Source organism: Temnothorax nylanderi, unplaced genomic scaffold, assembly GCF_030848795.1.
Source record: "Temnothorax nylanderi isolate EJ_2023f unplaced genomic scaffold, tnyl_v1.0 TNYL_tig0001_pilon, whole genome shotgun sequence".
Lineage (NCBI taxonomy): Eukaryota > Metazoa > Arthropoda > Insecta > Hymenoptera > Formicidae > Temnothorax > Temnothorax nylanderi.
The window spans coordinates 1,667,165-1,688,111 of NW_027249063.1; the positions used below are offsets into that span (position 1 = coordinate 1,667,165).

General features: G+C 46.7%; 1 protein-coding gene across 3 annotated transcripts in view; it reads right to left on the reverse strand.

Moving 5' to 3' along the window:
- The window catches only part of Shrm (shroom), a 117,292-nt gene that overhangs the window by 44,988 nt on the left and 51,357 nt on the right, over positions 1-20,947 (reverse strand). For 2 of the 3 annotated variants that reach the window (XM_071705957.1, XM_071705866.1), the window contains exons 2-5: positions 2,916-3,311; positions 1,948-2,254; positions 354-593; positions 61-215 (exon numbers count right to left, since the gene is read on the reverse strand). In XM_071705957.1, the coding sequence (XP_071562058.1) occupies positions 61-215; positions 354-593; positions 1,948-2,254; positions 2,916-3,277 (1,064 nt within the window). In that variant the 5' untranslated portion in view covers positions 3,278-3,311. The remainder of the gene's footprint in view (positions 1-60; positions 216-353; positions 594-1,947; positions 2,255-2,915; positions 3,312-20,947) is intronic. The other variant, XM_071706040.1, reaches the window with a different exon arrangement.

Sequence of the window (20,947 nt, forward strand, 5' to 3'; positions counted from 1 at the left end):
TACAAAGACATCGCGTGGTGTAGACGATGTTAATAAGACGATATGTAAAGACAATCTTACCTGTCGAGAAACGGCGTGTTCGTCGTAGAATCCACGCTGGATACATAACTGTGATATCCTTCAGATTGCGCGTAGCTCGCCTGTTGAGAATGTTGCACTCTCGTATATTCCTCAAGACCCGCTTGTGTCAAGGTGGTTTCGCGATAGAGGTCCACCTAAATAAATAAATTCAAAATCAAATCAAACAGCAAAAAGAAATAATATCCGCAGTCGTTAACCATTATGTGTTTTTTTGCGTTGCATTCTTGGAATATTTATTCGGCTTGAGATGTTATTCGCTTAAATTCTCTTACCTGGGGCACCTGAGGGTCTTGGTAGCCTCTTACATAAGCCTCCAGATCAACGTGACTCAAAGTCTGAGACTGCTGTTCCCGTTCCGGTGGCGATGGTACCACGTATTCCGCATCTCCCAAAGCTTTACCTTCGCGATCCACGCGCGGCCACAATCTCGGCTCCTCTTCAACGCTACTTCTGTTGCGTGACTCGTAAGTCTCGGCTGGGATCTTCTCGCAACGCTCCATTACCGTCTTCAACTGCAATATTCAATTTTTGCAGTGTAATAGAAAATCATAAATGTACTTGGAAAGTGGCACTTGCCAAAGTAATTTTTATTTCGGAGTTTACATTCGTAATGTGAATAAAATTGAAAATAAAACGATTAATAAAGTACATCTTATATAAATTCTCGCGTTTAAAAATCGAGAAATTTGTGCACTAAAAATACATATAGGTATACCAGTTATGCGCTTAACGATTAGCTTTCAGCCGAGGTATTCTACGATTCACGATCTTATATATATATATGTATAATTCGCACTCGCGTTTCCTCGACGAGAGAAATAATAAAAAGGTCTCGATCTTAAAATACATCAGCAGGGAGCTAATTGCGTGCGTTCTGAAATAGAAATTGCGCCAGTCTAATAAAACTTCACGGTCAACGAAAAAAAAGGGAACTTGGACTAACTTTAGCATCCTCCTCTGTTTTTTTAGCCCGCTGTCTTCTCTTCGCCTGACCGGGAGCTGCTGGTACGTACCGAAATTTACGGCGTGATGCGGGTCGGACCATCGAAATACCACGGCCTACTTCTGAGAAAGCCAGTAGCACGCCGACGATTATGTCACCGAGAGAAAGGAGGGTGCGGGTGTGGGAGATTAATTGCGTACGCCGTTTTAGGGCGCAGCACGATATATACACCAAGGTCTTGCCTCGAGGTGATCCCGATTCTTAATACGGCATGCTCGCCCGGATAAGCCCCCTTAATTATTAAACACGTGGATGGTGTCGACGTGAAACTTTGTAAATCGTTTGAAAGCATGAGGAAAGTGTTCCGATAAGCTCCGTTGCCTCGTGACTTGTTTATACCGCCGAGGTACTTTGGTGTCATGTAAACGAGACTCGATTTTGCAATCGGCAAGACAATCGAGAACGGCTGACACAGCGAATTCTGAGCTACGGCAGGAAGGATTTCTATAGAAGACTCGGACTGATGCAAATCGCGTGAATGGCAGAAGTTAAAAATATCTTATAAATGTAATTTAATCGCTAAAAGTTATAACAAGATCATTTCATTTATCCATCCGTATAATTATACGTTATTAGCGTAATGTAATATCCGTTCCTATTAATCGTCGCGATTCATTATTGTAAAATTTATTCTCTTTATAGTGCGTATATAGCAAATGAGTATTAACGTTTAATAGTAAAGTCTACAAAAGTAACAGGAATTGAAATCGCGTGTGCTTGCGTGCAATATCTTTTATGTATCCAATTAATGGTAAATCACGGCATTACGTTGCCATGCAAATGTACGGTCCACGTTCAGATTGTATAAGCGACGCGGCGTAACGACTGTTTTGCGGAAAATGAAGAGGGCTTTACAAGCTTACCTGCTGCGTGAACGCGGGATTGGGCCTCTTCGTGTGTGGTCTGGTGTACTGGGCTGGCTTCTCCTTCGGATAGTTGGTGTGATCGGTCCAGGACTTGGAGCGATGAGAGCCGCTGTGCCCGGAGCTATGGATATCCTCGTCGGAGTGTCGCTCGGGTGCGCTCGGCCACGAAGGATACTTCTCGTGTCCGGGGCCGTAACAGACGCCCTTGAGGCTGGAGGCATCCCTAACTGGCGGCGTCGGTGGTGGCGAAGCTTCGTCTCTCTCATTAAGAGGGAGCGTGAATCCAAGGGACTCCAAGATCCTCCTAATGGGACAGACGGTTATGGGAAACGTCGCGGTTAAAGTGGCCAGTGCACATTACGCTCCGCGACAGCCGGAGAGAGAGAGAGCAGAAATAGCACGCGTGACGCAACGTCCTCCCTACGTGGAAACAATTATGCGCGAACGCAAAATCGTCTGTTTATTAGCGCCTCGCCCAATGAATCACTCGTAATACGGCACTCTCGACTGCGGTGCTTCTGCGCGCGATGTCATTGAACCACTTTATTACCAGGCGTGTACAGACTGCATAATTTATGGTACTGTCAACGAGTTCGGCGTAACTTATACGGTAATCGCGGCATTTCTCTGATGTTGCGCGTTCCGCGGTTATTATCTTCTCGACAATATACCGTTCGCTTTGAAAAAACTAAGATCCTTCTAGTTGATTATACACTGACACGTTCGCATCAAATAAATCTTATTTTGTGACGGAAGTCTTATCCTTATCCTATTATCCTATAAGTAATCTTATTATTACAGTACTCAAATTAAATGATTCTATATCAATAATCTATTTTATACGGTTGCTGGATAATCATTGCTCGATAATTCGCGTCGGGCAGGCTCGAGAAAGAGAGAAAACAGAAAAAGTAGCAGGAGAAGAACGTTGCGTGAACGAACGTCGAGAGAAAAAAAGCGCTCACGTAATCGCGAGCACGTACCCGCAGTCGTTTTTATAGCCCGGAGTATTCTTCTTGTGACCATCGTTGTAACCGGTAACCGCGGCGGCCTTCTTACCGCCGTTGCCACCCTCGTGATCGTTCTCCGTGCCGGACCTCCGCCCGTCGTTTCTGCGACGGTAATATTCGTTAGGAGCCACCGACCGAGGCGGACTCTGCTTAAGGCCATAGCCTTCCTGAGAATACGACGTGGCACTCTTGAAATTGGCAGCCTCGCTCCCGTGGCCGTGGCTCGCGTACTTGTAGGACCCCGGGGGACAGGAAGGTGGGCCTGGGGCCTCATCCTGGACGCGATATCCTGGCGGCGACGGTTGCAACTCCGTCATCGTGTAACCGACGTCCCCGCCATCCGGGATACACCTAAGTGGGCAGAAAATTAAAATCGTGAGCGCTTCGACGTCCCCTTGAGATAAAATCTCGCGATTAGACGGTCGCATAGAGTAGATTAAGCGATTACGCGTCGCGTAAGTGTAACAGAATCGGTCGCAGCGTTTTCACATATTTATGAGGTAGCACGCGTGCATGCAAATTAAATGTTACGTGAACATTTTATCAAACGAACGATTTAATCTCCCGTGTTACTAATAAATCATAATGCTGCGCGCAACGATTCCTCCTTTTTGATTTTGAAATTTATCTGGATATTGACGCATCTAGATTTCGAGATAAGAACATAGAAAAATTATGTTTATACCTCTGCACAAAATGTAAATGTAATGTGATTAGCGTACGGCAGACATATTTCTCGCCAGCTAATTGAGCTCATGGAAATTATACCGGTTTCAACCCTTGCTTTCCACGCTCGGGACTCAACGTGAATTTTTCGACATCATGTGATACATCATCGTGAATGTTTCTTTAGCAGTGTAAACGATCGCGATTAACGTAGATGTACGAGCAACGTCGTACTAATCTCACTTTGTTCGCAGGAAAACTTACATTATCTGGTAATAGCTGCGAGATTGTAGGGCTTAATGCTATCGGTTATAAAATAAAATCCGAGGAAAACGTTTTACGACTAATAGTTATTTAATCTTTGGGCGAGTTTAGAGACACGTGTACGTGGCATTTAACTCTCGGGCGACAGAGGAGTAATGAGTCGCGTTAATAGAGGCACACTCCGGGTGATTGATGAGACTGATAGATAACGCTATTTCCGAGTCAGGGGTCTCCGGAGCGCTGATGACAGCTTTTAACGAGGAACACGGATGCCAAAAAGTAAAATAGAAACGATCGCATATCTCCAACACGGAAGATATCGCCAGGTATAGGAATACGTTTAACTTTTCACCGAGCAGGTTTTTATCTGTTTTGCAATTAATTTAAATCGTCGTGGATTAATCATAAATTACGCGCGGAAAGCACTTCGGCTCATTTAAATAAATTATAAAACGCCTGTGAATATCTCTTCCCGGAACGATTGCAATAACGCTTTTAAATTAACGTTAAAAGGGATGGGTGGTCAATATTAAATTTTCAAAAATAATGAATTCTTTTCTCGCAATTAACGAAACCACCGCAGTGCCATCCGTTAATTCGAAATCAGATTACTCAACGAGGATTACTGATCAAGTCAAGCCTTTTGAGATCGAAGAGTCACAAGTGTTTACGTACCGCACGATATTCTCTACGACATGATTAATTCCATTTTCAGGTCAAATATTAACAACGTTGTTTCGTCTCGATCAAAACGTTTCCGCATCGTTTTCCCATAGTATCTCGCGTCACGAGAGGTACAAGAAGCAGAGGAAAAAATCTGCAAGCGGCGAGCGAAAAGACGTACCATCTCGCGAGGCCGAGAATGCCAATGGTTAGGTTAGGTAAAATTTCGTGATCTTACGTGCGACGAAACGTCCTGAAATCGACTGCCCCCCGAGGCAGTAGGCACCGGGCATTGCCGATTTTTACCCACGCGACCTACGAAAGTTTCCGACTTCGCTTGCAGCGATGATTCCTAATTGCAAGAGAAGTCTCAACGGCACGCAACGCGTACCCGGAGCACACTCGTCACGAGCGCTAGGACGCCCGCACGCCGGCATAATGTAGGCGATCGTAAAATACTGGAGCGCTGAGCGGTTTCGTAATAAGCGAAAGTACACCATGGTACACGAATAATAATCGATATTTCTTAAAATATCTGGCAGGTAGTTGTTAATAAGCCGGCCGGGAAATATCGAAATTACGATCGCTCCGACTACAATAGCGCGCAAGTAGCGGATTTATTAACTATGCGCACCGGCCGTCGCGCGCGGCCGCAATCAGGTTAGGTTAGCACAATAAACCATAGACGGTTGTAATTCTTGCGCGTAATTCTGTGACTCGTACATGACCGTATCTCAAAATAGCCCGCAAAACACGATATCCGCCTTGTAATGTACACGTAACAGCCTGATTAGCGAAATCCGTTTTCCCACTAATCAATTGAACGTGAAGCTATCAATAGCCGCATATTAGGAATTCGACAACTAGCTAGCGTGCGTTAAATTGGGTTTTGTAACGGTGGGCGTGTCGACTGTCGGCGTCGCGGTTTCTCATTTCGCATAATGAGAAACGAGAGACGAAACAAATGCATGAGAGAAAATCGCGAAGGCACCCTGATCGACACCCTAATGACGCGCGATGAATACCACTATTCCAATATTTTCTCGATTCGGAGAGTCCATTTCTCGTCTCTCGATTCGCGCGAACACGTTCCTCTCGCACGAATTGTAGGCTAGTGTGCCACGCTCGATATATTGGATTTCATAACGAAATGAATCGCGATAGAGACTTCCGCGATAGGAAGCCGCCGCGATTCAATTACCGCTTGGCGCTTCGTCGCCGTCGGAGCAAGGAGCTCATATACATATCGCTTCCAACAACCATGCACGCCCACGTCGGCTATCTCTCTCTCTTTTTCTTTACGTCTCGTACGAGTTATCGGTTGCTGCTGATGCGCGACTCCCGCATTATTCTTTTCGTGCACGCAACACCAGCGCAGCGTATAATTTCCGACATCGACTGCCAACGGGAATACGCCGCGTGAGTGATCATTACTGCAAATTGCAACAATGTGGCGAAGGAACGACTCGCCGATTTTGGTGATTCCGCAAATGCTTGCGGGCCGAAGGGAAAAAGGAGACGGAGGCAGAAGAACGTAGACAAAAATCACGGCACGAATTGCAAGGATCATCGCGGATCGACGAGACGCGTCTTTAATCTACTTCAATCCTTAAATTCTTGCGATCTGAACGCGTCGGTAGATATAAGTACGCCGACGCTTGTCTATATACGACGTTTACGTGCGTTCATTCACTGACGCACTTACGTGTTATACGCGCCTGTTTTCCGCGGTCGTGAGGCGCATTCGCACGCGCGTCGCGCGGTTCGTAGAAGCAAACGGAACGGAGGAAGAACAGAGAGGAATAGACGACGACGAAAGGCGCATGCTAGCGCGTCGCGATCTCACGTCCACGTCATGCGCGTATAAAATACTATAAAAGTCGGAACAACGATGCAAAACCAAATACCAAAATGAGGGCTGTTGACGCGGCGCGCGGCGCGCGCGGCAACACGAGTGGTGGGGATGGAGGGGAGGTAGGCTGACTACGCACATCGAACGCGCACCGCGCACCGTGTCACCCTACCCCCCTTCCATTCCCACCTCCGCGTTGGCGCGGCGCCGGGCGCCGCGTCTCCGCACTGCTCCGCACTCTCCGCTCCCGCTGTTCTCGGGAATTTCGGATTTTCGGAATACAGCGCTGAATGATACATAAATTGCCGGGTCCGGCGGTATAGAAAAACTATGGTATATCGAGATGTTCATTAAATACATGCGTTTCGAGGAATTTATACGGATACCGAGGTATGTCGCATTCGGTAATGTATATTGACTTTCGATTACATTCTTTCGAATAATCGGTCTCGCTTTTCTCAACCGTCAACTCGGCTCGCGTATCGTTCGGCTTCAGGATGAAGCTGCCGTCGTTTTCAGAATACGGATAAAGAATACGAGCACACCCTAATTGTCGAGTAACGCTACGACGTGTTTAATTACACGATCAGAGTCTCTATTAACGTCGTACGTTTAATCTCGTTTAATCGTGTTTTGGCGATCGTGGCGGATAGACACGTATGTGAATATTCATAAATCGATGATTTAATTGTATTTGATTTTTTCTATCTTCGTTATTTACTAAAAATTGAAACAAGGACAGAACGACGCTGATGGTGTGCACCCGAGTGAATAAGTTTTCGAACGCAGCCCTGACAAGCAGCAAGTAGCGTTCTCGCGACGGTTGCTCCTGGCGAGTGAAGTTGGCCGCGCGATTTACGAAATTCTCTCCGCCATGTTAGCGTCTACCTGCGGGACATCACGGGCCGATGGGCGTCGAGCGGATCGTAACAGCTTCGTTCGTAGCTTCTCCGACGTAATTCTTCCGTCGCCGTGTAAGAAAGTACGCGCCGCGTCGCGAGATTAATACCGGGAGTGCCGTGCAAAGTGTCGCGCGATCATAAGCGACGATATCGCCGATTTTCGCTCGTGAATGAGTCGCGTCGCGTCGTGAGTGAGTGCGCAGTGCGCCGACGGAGATGCGACAACGAAGGAGGACCGAGCAGAGGAGGAGGGGGCCTGGGAGGCATCGGGCGACGGCGGAGCAACCGTGGGGTGAGTAATTCGTTTATTATTTTGCTGTCCCGTGGCGGATTCCGCCACTTTCGATGCTCAACTCCGGCGCAATTTCGGAGTAACGGAGTTCGATCTCCGGCATATACATGCGAGAAAGAGATATTACGTCGCGAACGTCGCGTCTCTCTCTCTTATTTGCACGGTCGTAATATCATACTTGCATGCACGATTTTTCGCAGATTAATTATGCGAACGAGTTAATGCGGAAATATGCGGCCGCGATTGTTTCTTGCATTAACATTTTAAAATCAGATATTTGTTAAAATGTTTTAAAAATTTAACGGGCGCGATAATAATTATTTACTTGAAATTTTGATTATCTTGGACGCTGTTTTTAATGTAAAAATATTTCTGTGTTACAGATCAACGCAGGGTTGCAGCTTATAATTCCGCTGTTGCGCATCGGCCGGTGAGTGATTTTTTTATTTCAATATCAAGGCAATGGATTTGTAAAAATTATATTACAAACGTTAATAAAATGTACGTAGGTGAAATGAGATGTTACAAAAGAGTCAAGAACAGTCTTTTCTAACAATTATTAGACATATCAAAATTTTTATTTAAAATGATAATTAATGTAGCGGTAAAGTGGTCTGTGTATCTAATGAAATATCTGAATATATCACCAATTTCTACAGTTATTACAAAAAAATTAAAATATTAAAGATTAAGAATATAAAAATATATTACAAATGAATTAATATACATTATAATCCATTGCCTTGAAATGAATAGGCTCAGAAATGGATAAACTCTAGAGCCTAAAAAATATTCTTATAATTTATATAAATAAATGTGGGGGTATCATTGATGATGGTATCATCGTGACGTCGAGTTGCACCGTGATAAATTTGCCGGAATTCATTTCCCACGAGCACGCGAGTAAATAAGACTGCCGTTTATAGAGGAAGGAAGATTGTCACCTCGATATTCCCCTTTAATTTCCCGCCGACAAGCACGAGAGCAAGAGTCTCACGCGCGACAATTACCAGCGAACAGAGCGTAAAACATACTCTTTATGATTAGTGATGGTCTACGCTCGCATAGTGGGAACGCATCTCGGAATGCATTGCGAGATGTGATTTAATAACTACATTGTAGCTTAGAGAATTAAAACAATTTTCATCTATTATGCGCGCCGTCACTTATGTGAAATATGTATGTACCGTTAGCTTACGACCCTATTAACTTATTGATAAAATAATTTTGCTGGGAATATTAATGAATTTGGAACTACGGGCTCAAAACAGATAACTTCTTATCTTAAACGTGCCTGATTTTCTCAGTATGGGCGGTCGTACTTTATCAGCCAGTTATTATGTTACTATAGTGAGTAGATACGTGTACGGGATATCTTGTTACCTAATTCGTAATATGTACTTTTATGCTCGGTAAAACCTAATAACCATATACTGTAACCTACAAAGGGTATTATTTGTTGTTTCCACACTGACGAATGTGCGTGCACACGAAAGTATGTTACGTTCCAATGTTCCGCTTTGCTGACATTCATTGCTAAGGTGGTCTCAATGAGAAAAAAAAGCGAGTCGCGGAGAGCTGCCAAAATCGAAGAAAAAGAGAAGCGGTGCTCTTTTGGTTTTCAGCTAAGAATAGAAAGAGAAGGTACACGAGTGAATTCGTAGTGGGGTCGAAAGCATTACATCATGTAATTAATGCACGTGGAGTTCGTTGACTTGGGTACCCGTATACACACGTAATTCCGGAGAACAATCTGCCATACGAGGAAGGCTTTTAGAAATCGGGTTGGACCACGTCCAGCGTGACTCAGAGATGTAAATTCGCAGCCTGATGACGTGCTACACCACGTGCAATTTCGTCACAAATTATTAATTATCAAAAGATACGAGTAAAATTTTATCTTTTACTTTACATGTTTGAACGAGCTCAGTGTTAATTATGAAGCCTTGATAGATACAGTTTTATTTTTCTGTTAGGATCTGAAAATTTTAATTCGTAAGATCTTAGACTTTATTACATTGTCTGATTCAAAAGAGAATTTTCCGTAAGAAACCGGTACAAGAAATGACTCGCGAGATGTCAGTAATGGAAATTATGGCCAACGGCCACTCAGGGAACAATGAAGGTCAGCGAAACCCGCGTAGGTTGTCTTATATCGCGTCGATATTTCCTGATATCTGGTCCGGGGAAAGGAAAAGAACTTGATGGGGAATGCAGAAGAATCTCAACCGATCGTAGAATGTGGAGGAGACATACGACACTGTACGTGGCTTATCGCCGAACTGTCTGGTTCTCTCGAGGCAGCACGAAGCGGTAAATTCAATGCGAGGCTGGCACACGCGAGCGGGCGAATGAGTGCGCGAGGCCGGCGAATGGAAGGTGGAAGGCCGGAGGATGTGTAAATGTAAAGGAAGGTAGACGAGGGCAAGGGGGCAAGAGAAGGTAGAGCGCTACGTGGAAGGTGTGAACCAGGGCGGGACAACAGAAGCCACTCGCTGGCATCTCGTGGGCCGCTCATGGAAATCCGGAGCCGGCTCCGATTCTTTTCCCCGCGGCCAGAATTGTGTGTGATCTGGCTTTTACGGAACGCGCGTGTCCGCGTTGGCGGCGGATTCGCAATATTCGCATCTCTCGCGTGGGCCCGTCGCCGCACGTCGCGCCTCTCTCTCCCGCCGCGCCGTCTCGATTCCAACGGTAGCCATCGCCGGTACCGGCGTGTCGCGCTGAAAATACAGGCCGTACGAGCATCTCTCTCGAAGCACGCCCTGCACGCCTTCAGAAGTGGTGCAGCCTCACTGGCGTAGGACGCACGGATGAGAAATTCGCTTCTCATCCCATGGCCGCGCTCGCGAGCGCTTTCCATATCTCGGTATCAGCGAGTCTCCTCTCCCTACACTCTCTTCCTTCCCGGTCTCGTGATAAATGCCCCAATACTTTATGCGCTGCTTAATTACCGGTCTATGTCTATACAGCCATAATTTATTTTTGCCAGCGTGGAAGTATGTCGAATATAGATACCCCTTGAGGAGTGCCTGATTTGCGGCCGTTAGTAAGCGGAGGATACGCGAAATTGATCGTTACGTCGCAGCCTCGTTTAGCGCCGCGGTGTAAATCGTTATTCGTACAACGTTCGCGCGTGTCGTATATCTTCTATTCGATGCCGCGGTATATCCGAGTACGGTGCTGCATCGCGTGTCATGTATCAGGCTGCTCGCGCCAGTGAATACCCGGACGATGTCCTGCCTCGTGTTCTCGTGAAGTGGACGAGTAGGTAGTCGATTGGCCGTAGATGAGGCCACGGCGAAAGAATCCTCGCTACTAATTCACAATCTATATGGCAGCGGAGGACAGATCCAGCTGCGTGAGATATGGCTTATCCGCGCTTTGAGGAATGCCACAGGACTCCTCGGCTAACGGCGGATTTACGAGAAAATTATCCTCCCGCTCCCCTCCAGCGAATCTTGATATATCAGGACTTTCGCGTACAATCCTTCCGATGTTACCGCCGATACAGATATCAAAACCTGTATCTGTTCAAACGTTCGCCAGGCACGAAAATATAACGTTCTGCCGCTGATAGTTATCGATACTAATAACGTCGACAATTGACGTTGACGTATTACGATTCTTACGGGAGATGATATGTTCTGCTGGATGCAGCGGTTGATATAGATGCTGATATTCATTACGTGAATCCAATGTCTGCTCAAAGTCAAGTCGGTGTACGTTAACAGAGATCCCGGATATCAGACGCACGTGATAGCGCACGATATAATCGCGCGGTAATCGATTACGCTTTTCGTTCGCGTCCTTCCATTCAATTAATCTAATGTTGCTACAGGGTATTGTCGGTCTCGTAACATCGCTAACAAAACTAACATAATAATCGGAGAAACATTATTCATTCGGAGAAGGCAGGAAAACACCCGCCACGGCGCGGCGCGCGGCGGTAAGCCTGGCACACGCTTCGACATGTCTACGCTAATCAATTTTCCCATCCGTCAGATCGTCATTTTATGGTAATGAGGCGAATCCAATCCCTCTTTTGCCGCAATCATCTCGGCCGGTCGATTTGAATTAGCATAACCGAATGCGTTAGCCTGTCGCACGTTCACGACAGGAGCTAGTCAATGATAGTTGATCTACATGCTAGATTTGATGGGCCGAAAGTCGATGAGGGAAAACCGCTTTCACTTGTTTTGCGCGACGCGATTCAGACAGGAGATAAAATTATTTCAAACAAGGCTATCGACCGCGTTGGAAAAACTTATACGGAAAAGTCAGCATCCTGATGACAATAATGAGAGCCTGCGTCCGTGAGATTCTCCGCTTAACTTTCTCATTGTCAGTCTCTCTCTTCATGTCGAGTCTTTGTAATTTACTAGTAGCTCTCGAGATCGTCGGTATACATATATGTACGCGTTAGATATTATTTATTTATAGAAAATCATCGAGCATCGATGTGAATCATATCCGACACTAAAAAAGTTTATCGTTGCAGTCATTGATTGATGATCATTAGTCAATAATTGAAAAATTGTGTAACACTCTTTCATTGAAATCCATATGACGCAATCGCTAAAAATATCCTTTCCCCGCTGATAAAAGGCATTCACCCGAAAAGGGAGGAGACATAAAGCACGGAGTAGAAAGGCGAACCATGAGAAAAAGATAAATTGGTGAAATACGGCGGATCACGCACTCGTATCCAAGCGAAGGGGCTCGTAATTTCCGCCGCTATAGCCCGCGACGCGGTCGAGAGTTCATGTTCCTTTTTGAAAGTACGGGCCATAACTCGACAGCACGATGTGGACGTTACGCGTGAAGCATTAAGCCCGTATTACGCCGCCTGATTAACGTGCACTTTCACGCAACGTTTCTTATAACGTCGATCGAAGCAATTAATATCAAACATTGACGGCGACGATCGATCAATCACCCGCGTGTAATTATGCAAGCCCGTTAAAGCGTGCGACCGTTAGGACGCCAGAAGCTATTCTCGTGGACAATGTGAAACAGCTTGCGCCGTGATCGTAAATATCGGTGAAGATCGTGACACTAGAGACGATTCTCCGAGTTCGACAGGGTCTTCGATCTTATCAGTCGATTTCACGAACCTGTGTAAAACGCCGTGCCCGGATTCACTTCGTGTGAAATGCGATCGGTGTCGATCGTGATTCAATCCCCCTGCGCGATTTTTGTGCCCGTTTGGATTCCACAATCCACCGCAGTCGCGCCGTTACTTCTGTAGCGGGAGATCAAAAGACGCGCGCGCGCGAATCGGCGAAAAAGCAAAGGCTGGATAAAAGAACGACGTGCCGTAATGCGCAATTTATTCTTACCGATTACGGTAGTAATTATCGTGAGTAATCGACAAGTAATACTTACACAACGCAAGCCCGGCGCAGGTGCGCTATCATGCGCTCTTGACTCGCACTTCTATTTGTTGGACTAAAGATTATCTATCTACATATTTCTCCGCTCTTTTCTTCCTCCCTCTCTCTCTCTTTTCTCTCTTTCTCTGCTGCCCCCTTCTCGAGATCCCGTAGATATTTCAGGGGACCGACGGGATTGTATATCTCCGGCGCTCGAAAGAGGAAAAAGGAACACGGACGCGTTCGCTCATTCGATCGATCGATACCAAGATAATCCATTGTATTTCTCTAATTCGTTTCTCGAATCACGCCGCCGGTAATCGCGATCTCGCCGGCTCGAATGGCGAGATCGTTGACCCTGCACCGTGGATGTGGAATCAATAACTTCCAGAGGACTTGATTCGGTGCGATCGCAAGCGAGGCCGGCGCGGCGCGGCGCGGCGCGGCGTTTTCTGCAGGCGCGCATCAAGTAGGCTTTCGTCAGGCGCAAATGGCGCAACTACTATGCTAATGGAGCGGAATCACACTGTAATTATATCGAACGAAAGGGGGCACCGGGGAGCGCTCGATTCGACACGCCGATCCCTCGGTGTCTGTAAATTTCGTTACGACATAGGGATAGGTTGCAGCGGTTCTTTTGGTCTCCGTTACAGTTATATGGAGAGCAGCTCATAGAGGAGACATTGATCTACGTCTTCCGCCCACTGTATGTTAAAAGCGGGGTGAAATACGCGCTCGTGCCCGTGCAGATGCGAAGCGCATTATCGCAAAGTGGAAAAGAACGTTATTTAAATACTGGTGCATTGCGCGGTCCTGGTGCACTCCTTGCCTTATCGTTCGCGTTCCATTCCACGTGAGTCACCTTTGCATCCGTCGTTTTCTTTATGCGGCTTCACGCGTTAACCCTTTCGGTGCGCAGGCGTTACGTAGTTACACTCATTGCATGCGAATTTTATGCGTTTCCATAAATATACGCGAATGATAACTTAACGTGCAGGAATGTAGTAGTACATATTTGTGTAATATATAGAGAGAAAGATACAAGAAAGGTGATGCAATATCAAACAGCGCGATTAGTTCATGTTAATTATCTTCTATTTAATTTTGCATGAGTAAATAGTGCATATTATCACTCATCAGAATAGAATTATTTAGAATTATTTAGAATTATTCTTACCAAACGAGAACTTCTTCTCGTTCAAACAATTAAGGTGGTAAAACGTAAAACGTGTTGTGTGTGAGATATAGCCATGAGACTGCGCGATAAGTTTGCGCGGTTAAAGGAATCTTTTGTGTAACTAAAGAATTAAGTAATCCGGCTTTCGCAATGACTACCGCGAGCGGCGACGCATCCGGAAGAGGTCGTGGGCCGCGTTGCAGTTCGGTCGAAAACGAGCGACTCGACGAGCGAGCTTGTCGCTCGCGGGATAAGCCGCTCGCGGAAACGTGGAAAGGCTCTCAAGCGAGAAGAATCTCGGGCCCGTACGTTCCTCCCACGGTTGCATCGCGCTCGCCTTATCTGCCCCCTGCGCGCGCTCGCGAATACGCCGGAAAGAATCGGCGCAACACGCTACAAGGGACTCGCGCGCCGCTACGCAGCGTACGTAACGCTCGCGCGTTGCAAATGCGTAGTACCGCATGCGATTTCCTGGAGTAACGGCCCCTGGAGCCGAGGAGTATTCGTATTCGCACAACCACGCGCGAGTTCTTCCTGCTCTTGTACCGATAAACACGAAAAGAATCGAACGATTATCGAGGCGGCGAATCGCGCGGTTCCGTGCGCGGCGGCGCGCAGGATTCTGGCGAGCAAGCGAAATATTGAAACGGGTAAATGCACGGGAAGAGAAGTCATCGCACGCACACGCGTGCACGTACACATCGGAATTCTAGGCACAACTTAATGCTTTTGTGCAACTACCGTAAAAAGATTGAGCGTTGTTAGACCGACAATATAGCTCCATCATCATTTGCTCGCTGCATCAATGTAATTGCTGACTTCCAACATTTGTTTAAAACTGACATTGAACTAATAATTAAGCATCGCTTTAATTATTATGTGCTTTATCTCTTTTCAGTTTTTGTTCTATGATTTGGTAACATAATGAAGCTTAATTTCACGCGGAATGAAAAGGAAAGAAATTGAATTTGCTTCTACTTACTGAGACTCTGTAACTCCGTAAACCTAAAAAAACGTCTATATATATCCATATTTATGAACATATACACGTATATTCCCTTATCCAAAATAATACGCATGTAATGTTACAGTAGAGAATTTTTTGATAAATCGTGTGAAGAGACAGAACACTTATTAACGAGCGAGCAAATCGATTTGCCTCTTCTTGAGGAGGAACGTGCATAATACCTGTTCTTGGTCGTCAGTTATCTGCATCGGGCGGTAAATCGTGGTAGGAATAATATCATTATGCCCCAGGCATGCGTCGAGCGTATAAGCCGAGTTACGCCATTGGCAACGCTCCCGGCATATAATCGAGAAACGAGGGGAATTGATTAATTAACGCGGAAAGAAGTCTTCCTGGGAGCACGGCGAGCTCGACCTTGTCGGCATCCGCTTTCCGGCTAGGCGGTTAATAGCTTATACCTTAAAGTATCGCCACGAGGGTGCTCGGCGGTTTGCCGTTTGCGATGCATACGAATCGAGAAGAAACGCTCAGCCGCTCCGTCGCTCAGGCTTATTGCGTCGACGGTATTGCGGGTGCGCGCTAACATTTCGGTCGGACTTATTAATCGACACGCAACAACGCAGCGTGCGCCCGAGAAATCGATCGGCTCCACCGCCGTGGGACTTCCGGACGACTTGAGAAAACGCGGAGTCACGCAACCATACACGTGTCTAGAGTAAGGTCGCTATTACGCTGCGTCGCGTCGCGTCGCCCCGCTGTACGTCGCGGCTTAAATTACGCCGCGTCCGGTACGAAGAGGAGACACACGCGCGCGGGAAGGGAGGGGTACGCAGACGCAAGGTGAATTTATTAATTGGAAGGACGGCCTCGCCTCTCCGCCCTCGGGGATCTTCACTTCCTTATCGGGAGAAAGAGAAGGAGACAGAAAGAGAAAAAGAAAGAAAGAGGGAGTTATCGAGGATGACGTATCGACCGATCGGTATCGCCCCGCTGCGTAACTATGGCTGGGAGTTATCGAACTACTTGCGTGCTCCATCGCGTCAAGTCGAACGGCTTGAGAAAAAAAAAGGCACGGAAGGGTACCTCCTACGGAGAGCGGGCGCGCTTCTATATGGCGAACGGGGGCAATCAAAGAAAGCCGATTCACCCTGGTGTAAGGAGAGTCGCCGCGGGCACGCTCTATCCGGAGGAGTGAATTACGCGATACGTCGGCGATCGCGACGAATCATTTATAAACTATCTCGCGGGAGACGATCGGCGCGGGAGAGGCCTTATCGCGCCGAGCATCGATTGCCGATGCTCTTTTACCGCGACATGCTGCTAATGCTGCTCGCCTCGACGCGACGGAATTTTCTTTATACTTGGTATTTAACGGTGCATTACGGTTTCCAGCAGACGCAATTAGCTAATTGCGTAAACAAGCGGTATGTAATTAGACGTAGAACTAGTGTGACCTCGACTTCGCCGGTTACTCGTGTTACCATAAGCGAATATCGTGAAAGTTATACCTTTACAAGAGATCTGATCGTTTCTCCTTTGTCTTTCTTCTGGCTTTTTATAGTGTTTGAACGGTTTTTGTGTATCCTATAAGTTTATGTAAAATAAGTATATTTTCTAAATTTTTGCATAGAATGGAGTCATTGTCAATTAGGATACGAATTTTATATCACTGTCAAAGCTAGCATAAATATAAGTTTTGAATTCTACATTTTGAGAAGAAGAGTTGAGATTATCTCTCTTTCATTGTTACTGTAGGTGTAATATTGAATTATTTGCGCATTTCATTTTCCTCAGAGAATATCTCTTTTCTAAAACGAGTTCTATATTGCAATGTCTCAAGGACATAGAAATATTTTTCGCGCAACCAATTTAGCGGGTATCTCACGAGCTGCGCGGTAATGAGCATCTCGCAACAAACCTCTCGAGTTCGTGGCTATTCGCAACGAACCTCTCGAGATCCCGAAGTTAGTTTACTTGCCCGAGAGGATCGAGCGAACGAGTCGGTGCAGCGTGGGGCCCAGGGGGCCACGTGAGGCCCCGCGGATCGGGGTCCGATGGGTAGTAGAAGGGACCTCGCACGACCGGAGAGAGAACCGGTCCTTCTTCGGCCCTCGTTCGACTTGACCGCCATTGGCGTAGATACCCCAAGTGTGGGTGCTAAACTGAAAACATTCGAGATCGCATTGTCTCTTTCAGCGACCAACTTTTCGTAACTCAGGGTTATGCTTGATGTTAATGTATTAAATAATAATAATAAATTGTTTAACGTGCGGCTTTCTGTCGTCACTGCAATGCCATTGGCGTGGATAACAAAATAAACAGCTTTAGAGTCATACTGGCCCGTATTCTGCAAGTTGCAGATTCGTAATCTTGATATCTATAATCTAGGTGTGTTAATTTGAGCGTCTCATTATCATCGAGTGGCTTATTCAATTTTGCTCTCATTGACAAGAAACAAAAAAGATAATGTAAGATATATTTGTCATTCGATATCCATAGTATCGCGAGTCCACGTTCATACAGAGGTAAAGCAATCCATCTTTACCTGATTGCAATCTGGAACCGGGCTGCAATCGGAATACGCCTAATGCATGCATAATCGTGCGCAACAAGTGCAGGTTCGTACGCGGAATCGAGACACTTTTTTCGCCGGTGGCCTTCCTTCCTGTCTCTCCCTCTCCGTCCGGGTCATTAACCTCGGGCGGTTTTGCAGGATATTCCTTATATGCGCGACGCAAAAAGGAAAGAAAAAAGCGCGGTCCTCATCCTTCTCGCTGTAAATGTCATTACGTTCGTGCATAGCGAACGCGCAATCAATTACGACACGCGGCGCATTTCTTTCGTTTCGGGCTATCAGCCTCTATAAAGCACAAGCCGTCCGCGATTCGAGCGGTTTACAATCGCAGAAATGCGCCGTGGAAAAAAGGTCGCGAAACGAGCACTCGCACAAATGACGATCCACCCGATTGCATGCGTCTCGGGCGTCCGGTACAATGTCGCGAATAAATAAGGCGGTCGCATTTGCATCAGCGCGAAAACAGCGAAACACGGCGCGGCGACATCGCGCGGCGCGGCGCGGCGCGGCGCAGCGCCTCAGCGCTGCAACACCGTGCCGGTCTCGCGTGTTAACTCGAGTTATCGCGAGTCCGCAATCGAAGCCGGGGGACCAAGAGTTCAAACGGGTGACCACGGTAATTGAACCCGCCTACACACGCCACAGAGAAGAGATCGCGTCCAAAGTGTTTCTTGAATAAGATGAACGTTCGCGGACCTAAGTGCCGTTAGGCTGCCACCCCGTCGTCGTTGTCAACGGCTGTCACGCGGCGAACGTGGCGAACCGTTCTCGCGCTTATATGTATACACATGTGTATAGCGTACGCACGTGAATACGCGCCGATCGGCAAGTGAATGCTCGCGCAAGAGTCGCTCGGCTCCATGTACACCCACCTGCGCGTCGCGGAGGTGAATCGCTGCTCGCCCCGCTTGTATATAATTCACACGGGGTGGGGGTCGGATACTGTTAACCGTCTGCGTCTGCTGTCAGCCGTTCTCGGGGAAGATATGAGAAAGGCGCGAGGATTTGTTCTCTTTTCGTGTTTTTTTAACGCCTAGATTTCAGGTCATGCCTGAGACGACCCTAAATTAACGAAGAGTAATCCTTTGCGGAAAAATTTTAGGATAGAAATTATATCGTCAGCAAGGTTTCCTGTTGTCTGTGGATGACATTATGATCGTATAGGGATAGTAGGTCATCCTTGTACGATAATCCGCGCCTTTACCGAGTATGCACGTCCCCTAGAGCTGTTACGGAGCTCTTAACTCGCTGCCTCCTCATGGCACGTTCGAATATCTTCGTATAACTGACGTGTGTATGGTACTCAGTGATACGCGTCGCTTTTCGTTCCACCTATCACGTGCTACTGTTACAGTAAGAGAGATAAACAGCATCGCTTTTTTCGCGCCTGTTTATGCACGTAGGAAAATTGAAATGCGCGAAGAAAGTGCGTGTTCCGGAATGCGAAGACGTCGCTGTGCTCTGTTGAATACGTTTAAAGAAATGTCCGTGAGACAAGCCAAGGGTCATGGCGATCCTTTGTCCATTCGCGAATAAGAAAGGGGGCGGCCTTTGTCTCCACGTCGGCGCGAAGGGCAAGAAACTTACCCACGATACTATACGCCGTGAAGCGTTAACGGGCTACTTAGCTGCGAGCAATTAATAACTCGAGAGAACGATAATAAATATCACTTACGCCCGTGACAAATTAACGTGCATCCCGAGTCGCTCGAACTCCCGTGGTGTGTTCGGCGGATTTAAACGGCCAATTACTAATTACAGATATCCAGTGATCCGAGTAACGGTAACGCGGGACTCGGCATTGCCCGCTGTATGTTGTAATTTAATTATCGGCGATTAAATCGCTTAACGCGCTGATTTATACAACTCGATAGAATCATGCTCGACGAAATGAGACGCCGCGAATCGTTTACATCGCGATGCCTTCCTCGCGCATCCGCCACTTTCTCCGCGGGCGTAACGCACCGGGCGCGACGCGCTTAAATCTTCTCGGCCGCGGCGCTAATTATCGTTATCCGCGCAAGCATACGGAACGAGAAACATGAATCTTGCAAAGAACGATCTCGTCATAGATGGCCATCGATGATGAGAGCAACGACGATGGCTAAGACGATGTAAGATAAACGATGTGATCGTCATAGAATTATTTCTCCATATGGTGCATGACACGATACGCACTCTGCGCTGCCAATCAAGGTGTCAACGCTATCTGGCCACCACTTCAAAGAGTATCGCTCTCCGCCTTTCTGTCTCTCTCTCTCTCTTTCTCTCTCTGAGCGAGCCAAGCTGCCGTTGTAAAGAGCGGCATACCGTGATTCGCGAACGACCACCACGCGCCCCGAGGTTTGAACGTTAATTGAATAATTTGCATCCCACCTGTCTGCTTCCGGGAGGAACGCAGGTGTGACGACAGGAGGTCAGAGAGAGTCCCGCTCTTTATGCTCCAAGGGAAACTCTAATCTTTCGACTTAAAGCGAAGAAACACAAACAACGCCGAGTCGTATCTCAGAAAGACAAAGCGGATTAAGGTGACTGCTTTAAACAGGGACCGGAGAGGAAGAGCAAATTACATGTTTTGCTATGCAAAACGCTGAAATTCCGTGCACGATCTTGATTGCTAAAACGGGGCAGCAGTTTACGTACGTATACGTATATGTACGTAAACTGCTGCCCCGCGTTTCTTATCAGTGCGCGTCTTATCAGTCGCGAATAATCGCGGATTCCGATCGCCCCCGGATCATAGTGATCGCGTTTGTAGAAGAGTTTTAGCCATTTCTATGAATAAAATAATCGTAAATCAGTTTATGGGAAGTATCAAAAATGAGACTCGCGCGAGCTCGACCCAGGACGTGCGCTCGTTGTTCAGGAATTTTACCTAGGCAGAAATATTGTCCCGCAAGTATCGAGAGAGACCGGTTATTGCTCAGCATTCCGGACCGTCGGCCAGATGTCATCGGTTAAGGCAGTCTTATGGAAAAAGGCAATCGGAGTACGTCGACTTTAAGAGGATTGTATCGATTTCAGCTGCCAAATACCTTGCTGGCGTACTATCTGCCTATCGGATCTTTCAAACGTTTACGATATCTTCGAACAAATGATCGCGTGATATGTTATAAACTAGAAGAGAACACTAGAAAAGAGAAGTAGGAATACTCAGTAAGAAAATATCTCAAAGACAAAAATATGAATTAATGAAACATAAGAATGGAAATGAAATAGAAATAATGAGAAGAATAGAAAGACATATTGGAAAT